Source organism: Monodelphis domestica, chromosome 4 (genome assembly GCF_027887165.1).
Source record: "Monodelphis domestica isolate mMonDom1 chromosome 4, mMonDom1.pri, whole genome shotgun sequence".
Lineage (NCBI taxonomy): Eukaryota > Metazoa > Chordata > Mammalia > Didelphimorphia > Didelphidae > Monodelphis > Monodelphis domestica.
The window spans coordinates 437,650,726-437,657,072 of NC_077230.1; the positions used below are offsets into that span (position 1 = coordinate 437,650,726).

General features: G+C 54.2%; 2 protein-coding genes across 5 annotated transcripts in view; one reads left to right on the forward strand and one right to left on the reverse strand.

The window, feature by feature from the left end:
* Window positions 1–2,867, forward strand: part of WDR87 (WD repeat domain 87) — a 66,836-nt gene extending 63,969 nt beyond the window's left edge. For all 3 annotated transcript variants that reach the window (XM_056796524.1, XM_056796525.1, XM_056796523.1), the window contains one exon: window positions 1–2,867. This exon is cut by the window's left edge and continues 10,642 nt beyond it. In XM_056796524.1, the coding sequence (XP_056652502.1) occupies window positions 1–2,191 (2,191 nt within the window). In that variant the 3' untranslated portion in view covers window positions 2,192–2,867.
* Window positions 1–5,885, reverse strand: part of LOC130453987 (iron-regulated protein FrpA-like) — a 19,117-nt gene extending 13,232 nt beyond the window's left edge. Inside the window, exons 1-2 of one of the 2 annotated variants that reach the window (XR_008911673.1) lie at window positions 5,443–5,880; window positions 983–1,174 (exon numbers count right to left, since the gene is read on the reverse strand). Coding sequence is in view for 1 of the 2 variants with exons in the window: in XM_056796526.1 (XP_056652504.1) it covers window positions 3,085–4,176 (1,092 nt within the window). In the remaining variant the exon portion in view is untranslated. Of the gene's footprint in view, window positions 1–982 lie in introns of both variants that reach the window. The other variant, XM_056796526.1, reaches the window with a different exon arrangement.
* Between the last annotated feature and the right edge of the window lie 462 nt (window positions 5,886–6,347).

Sequence of the window (6,347 nt, forward strand, 5' to 3'; positions counted from 1 at the left end):
TAAAGTAAAAGTGGCTCCTGCTGAGTTTGCCAAGGAGGAAGAAGAGGAGGAGGAGGAGGAAGAGGAGGAGGAGGAAGAAAAGGAAAGAAAAAGAAAAGTTAAAGTAAAAGTGGCTCCCGCTGAGTTTGCCAAGGAGGAAGAAGAGGAGGAGGAGGAAGAGGAGGAGGAGAAGGAAGAAAAGGAAAGAAAAAGAAAAAGAAAAAGAAAAAGAAAAGTTAAAGTGGCTCTTGATGAATCTGCCAAGAAGTTCATCCCCACCACAGAAGTGATCAAACCAGTGACCAAAGCAGTGGAGAAGAGCCATGACAAAGGGATGAAGATGAGGCTGAAAATTGAAGGGAAAACAGTGTCGATGAAACCAGAGGTTGAAGAGCTATTGAAGTTGGCCCTAGAGCCATCCAAGGAGCCCAAGGTCCGAGAAGGTGAACCTGGTGAACCCCAGCCTAGTAGGCCCCAGCCTAGTGAATCCCGGGAGGGACTTTTGAAACTGCTCCAAACCAGGGCTAAGCGCAAACTCCCACCAAGGCCTCCACCCAAGCCGGGGGTACCAGTAAGCCTGGAGACCCCAAAGCCATTGGAGCCAGCCTATGAGATTCCTTTTAAGGATACTAAGAAGATTCCCTTTAAGAAGATGGCTGACTTGACTCCCTCCAAGAAGCCTTTTGAATTGGCTCCCTCCAAGAAGCCTCTTGAATTGGCTCCCTCCAAGAAGCCTTTTGAATTGCCCCCCTCTAAGAAGCCTTTTGAATTGCCCCCCTCTAAGAAGGCAGCAGTCCAAGACCGATGGAGGTGGTTTCTACGGGTTCACCAAACTTTTAGAGCCTTCCAGGACAACCTGGTCAAAGTTGAGAAAACCCAGATGGCTGCACGTGCAATCTTTGAGAAGTTTGGGATGGAAAGTGGGATAGGGAAGGAAGGCTGGAAACGATTTCAGTTTGCCTTGAATAAGGTGCACAGTAAAGGTATGGTTACTAAAAAACACCTGGAGAGCCTTCATGACGTGCTGGAGCAGACAGCCCCAGTCAGGCAGAAGGATTGGGTCCAGATGGAGAAGTTGGAGTCTACTGCCACCCGACGGGGCAGCCCAGAGTCTCTTCCTCCTCCTCCTCCTCCTCATCTTCCTCCTCCTCTTCCTCGTCCATCAGTTCCATCCAGAGAGGAAGCCATCTCACCACTGGAAGGCCGAAGAGGGGAATTTCCAGGTCAGTTACCTTTTCTCTACAAACCACATCTAGGGAAGGATTTCTCAGCCCTAGTTGGGCCCACAGGGAGACAAAGCCGACGAACATCCAAGATCCAGGAAGTCCTCAACCAGCTAGTTACCTCAGGTACGGCTAGCACCAAACCACAGCTCCTTGAACCAATCTTTCAAGACCTGGCTAAGATTTCTCCTGTTTACTCAGAAAAGATGTTTGAGATCTTGAGGCTCCAGGAAAATATTAATGTCTGGAAGTCTAGAATAATGGACCAAAAGCTCGCCAAGAAGGTGACAAAGGAAGTATCCCCACGCCCTGCAGTAAGGCCTCAGAGGCCGGGAGCCCCCCTGCCCAGTGCAGCAAGGCCTCAGAGGCCTGGAGCCCCCTTGCCCAGTGCAGCAAGGCCTCAGAGGCCGGGAAGCCCCCTGCCCAGTGCAGCAAGGCCTCAGAGGCCGGGAAGCCCCCTGCCCAGTGCAGCAAGGCCTCAGAGGCCAGGAGGCCCCTTGACCTCTCTGCTGAAGACCCATGAAAAGAAGGGGATGCAGTGGGAGACCTTCCTAGCACTCTATCATGTCATCCTGGCACTCCAGCAGCAGGATGAAAGCGCAAGTTCCAAACTGACGGATCAGGTCTGCCAAGTTTTTGATCTCTACAAAATTAAGTCTCCTGGGATGAGGAATCTGCTACAGGACCTCTTGCTCCGGAAAGCTCACCCCATTCAGCAAAGTGTCTACAAGAAAGCCTTGAAGGTCACCGAGTTGGTCCCTGGGGAGCGGATTGTCTACCATATCCTGTGTGGCAATGAGTTTCCCCCACCAGAGCAAGCTGGCTTTCAGCTAGTGGTGCCCTTGCCAGAGAAAAACCAAGTGCACACTGTCCTGCCCTTGGGTACCACTCCCTATGGCATACTGGAGTTGGCCTGGAGGAGCCTGCCCCAGTCAGACCCCCATCAGGTTGAGGTTCTGCCCCCAATCCCCACCACTATCCCTCGGTGATACCAGGGTCTTCCCTCTCCTTTCTTCCCCCAACTCCCAGATTTTTATCCCTGTGGGGTTAGGGGAAAGATTCCAGGCAGGCAGATGAGGCCAATGAAAGATGTCCTCCTGCTGAGCTCTTCTGGTGAGCTCTTCAATTTCCCCAGTTCTCTCTTCCTTTTCCCCATCAAGTACCCCTCCCCGTAAACTCAAGAGACCCACTTGACTTATGGTCCCCCCAGGGCCCTCCTGAAAAATCCTGGCTCCTAACTCTGCTGACTCATTGTGCAGATTCTAAGCAAGCCAGGAGGTGAGGGAAGAAGCTGGTAATGGCTCTCCAAACCAGCCCCAATTCCCTCTTCTCCACTGGGTTACCAACGGAGCTGAGAATATTGAAGGAAAAATACCTACTGATGGGAGAAAAGGCATGACTGGGCCCCAAGCCCTAGAACTCCCCTAGGGGAACCAAGGAAAAGGGATCTGCAGAAGCTGGGAACCTCTTGAAGTCGAGCTAGCAAAAATAATGGGAGCCAGGTGCAAAGGAACAAGGGTTAATGGTTCCTTTGCTAGAAGGGGCTCGCTCATTCAGTGCTTTGGGGTCTGAAGCTGGTTGCCCAATGCTTCTCTAACCTCTCACAGGGTTGGGGCCTTGAACCCTCTGCGTCAAATAAAAGTTGCAGTATCATCTTCCCTTTAACCCTGGCTTGGCTATCTCTTTGGGAAGTGGGGGGGGCACTGGCTGGATGCTAGGCAACACCACAGAGGGGGAGTGATTGTTTTAGAAGACACAGGAGTGATTCTGAATGGTCTCTGCCACCACCCCAGCCCCATCAATTTCAGAGGGTAAGATCCTAACCCCAGGATCTTCCTCAACTCCTCCCTCATATCTAAGCTCTGGTCAAGGCCTGTCCATTTCACCTCTGCAACACCTCTGGTCCATTTCCCCTCTGCAGCACCTCTGGTCCATTTCCCCTCTGCAGCACCTCTGGTCCATTTCCCCCCTGCAACACCTCTGGTCCATTTCCCCCCTGCAACACCTCTGGTCCATTTCCCCCCTGCAACACCTCTGGTCCATTTCCCCCCTGCAGCACCTCTGGTCCATTTCCCCCCTGCAGCACCTCTGGTCCATTTCCCCCCTGCAACACCTCTGGTCCATTTCCCCCCTGCAGCACCTCTGGTCCATTTCCCCTCTGCAGCACCTCTGGTCCATTTCCCCCCTGCAACACCTCTGGTCCATTTCCCCTCTGCAGCACCTCTGGTCCATTTCCCCCCTGCAACACCTCTGGTCCATTTCCCCTCTGCAGCACCTCTGGTCCATTTCCCCTCTGCAGCACCTCTGGTCCATTTCCCCTCTGCAGCACCTCTGGTCCATTTCCCCCCTGCAACACCTCTGGTCCATTTCCCCCCTGCAGCACCTCTGGTCCATTTCCCCTCTGCAGCACCTCTGGTCCATTTCCCCCCTGCAACACCTCTGGTCCATTTCCCCCCTGCAACACCTCTGGTCCATTTCCCCTCTGCAGCACCTCTGGTCCATTTCCCCTCTGCAGCACCTCTGGTCCATTTCCCCCCTGCAACACCTCTGGTCCATTTCCCCCCTGCAACACCTCTGGTCCATTTCCCCTCTGCAGCACCTCTGGTCCATTTCCCCCCTGCAACACCTCTGGTCCATTTCCCCTCTGCACATCTCTGATCCATTTCCCCTCTGCAGCACCTCTGGTCCATTTCCCCCCTGCAACACCTCTGGTCCATTTCCCCCCTGCAACACCTCTGGTCCATTTCCCCCCTGCAACACTTCTGGTCCATTTCCCCTCTGCAGCACCTCTGGTCCATTTCCCCCCTGCAGCACCTCTGGTCCATTTCCCCCCTGCAGCACCTCTGGTCCATTTCCCCCCTGCAACACCTCTGGTCCATTTCCCCCCTGCAACACCTCTGGTCCATTTCTCCCCTGCACATCTCTGGTCCATTTCCCCTCTGCAGCACCTCTGGTCCATTTCTCCCCTGCACATCTCTGGTCCATTTCTCCCCTGCACATCTCTGGTCCATTTACCCTCTGCAGCGTCTCTCCAATATATCCCCTTCTCTAACACTGCTCCCCTGCTAGTACAGACCCTCACCACCTCCCCCTTGGACTACCACAAAAGCTCCTGGGAGGATCTGCCTGCCACTTCAGTCTATCTTCCAGCCACCAAAAGAACTTTCCTAAAGCTCAGCTCTGCCCATGTCACTTCTGTCCTCTTCAGTAAACTCCACTGGTTTCCTTCTAGGACTAAATATAAAGTTCTCTAATACAAATTGCAGAACTTATTAGCTGGAAATAGCCTCAACAAGCAGCTAGCCAAGCCCATCGTCAAAAAGACCATCCTAGTGAGGATGTTCATCTGCAAATGGTCATTAAGTCTCCGAAGTGAGACTCCAGGAAAGGGGAACTCACCTCCTGAGGTTTTGGGGTTTTTTTAAATTTTTTAAAAACCCTTACCTTCCCTATTAGTCAATACTGTGTATTGGCTCCAAGGCAGAAGAGTGGTAAGGGCTAGGCAATGGGGGTTAAGGGACTTACCCAGGGTCACACAGCTGGGAAGTGTCTGAGGCCAAATTTGAACCCAGGACCTCCCATCTCTAGGCCTGGCTCTCAATCCACTGAGCTACCCAGCTGCCCCCACCTCTTGAGGTTCTTATTCATCACTGACTAAAAAACAATACACATTAACACTGAGTCATTAAAAGTGGTTAACCACTTTTTGAGACCCACCATCCAACCAGGTTTAAACCATCCACACTGCACTGCTGTCTAGTTCACTGGTCCCCACGTATTTCCGAGAACAGCATGAATTCAAAAGGCTTTTTATAATTTCAATCAAATCCTAGGATGTTTCCTCATCTACATTAGCAGTCCTGTCATGAGGTGTAAGAATAAGGTAAGCGCAATTCGCATTCACACCAACTTCCAAGGTCACCCCATTTGATTTTTAGACGCCTGTGAACTTGGTACTGGGATCGTTCCCATTTCACAGATGAGACTCAGAGAAGGGAAGCCAGGTTAAGTTGGTGACACACAGCGGTTAGGTGGTTCAGTAGGTAGAGGGTTAGGAAAACCCGGGTTCAAATCCTGCTTCCGGATTGGTGGAATCCTGGGTAAATCACTTAACAGAATCCTTCCCAGAGCAGTGAGTGCTGGGCCAGGTGCCCGACACCCTGCGGGTACTTAAGTCTAGTCAAGGACCGAACTCAACACGGGAGGGGCTAGGGAAGAGCTGGGACGGCCGCTTTCCCACCTCGGCCTGGACTTGGTTGAGGCTCCCACCTTCACCTCTGACACGGAATGAGGTCTCGAGGACGGAGGAGGCGAGGCAGCCAGACCGGCGCAGGTCCCGGCCAGCACCACACACGTGACCGGTCGGGCTCCAGAGGGGGAAGGACGGAAGTGCGGAAAGGGCACCGGAAGCCGCCGCTTCTGAACTTTGTCCGCCCTCCAGCTACGGAGGCTTCGCCCCTTGTTCTGGTCAGGGGGGGGAGGAGGAGGCGGAGGCCAAGGTGGGTCCTCCAGGAAGGGGCGCGGTGACGAGGGGGAGGGACGGAGCCTTCTGGACACGCCCCCCCCGCCGCCGACGCGCTCATTGGCCTGCTTCTGGGGCGGACTGACCTGCCAGCCAAACAGCTGGTCGCTGTTGGGACCGAAGTTGAGGGAGGGCCGAGGGCGGGCCAGGCAACGCTCTGCTCTGAGGGTGCGCATGCGTCAAGGACTCCCCGAGACCCCCCCCCCTCCATCCTCCCCTAAAGGTCATCTCTGTAGTCAGAGCCTCCCCCCGCCCTGTGGAATTGTGGGTAAATCTTGGTCCCTTTCTTGGGGGTCAGTTTCCTGCTCCGGCAAAGACCAGGGCTCGGCTCAGCTCCCGTCCCCGGTTAGGGAAGCATTCATTAAACACCTCCTGTGGCCGGGGCACCGGTCTCTATGAGTTCAGATCCAGCCGGGGGACCCTGGGCAAGTCCCGTCACCCTGTTGCCCTCAATGGGCTCCTCATCCTTGGAGAGCTGGAGAAAGAAGCGGCGGGAGCCGCGCCAGGGTCTTTGGAGCTCACCCAGCCAACAGCCTTGTACAGAGGAGCTGGGAGAGGCCCTAGAACAGAGCAGCGTCCTTGGGGAAGACTTCCTGGAGGAGGCGGGATGTGCGCGGGCTTGA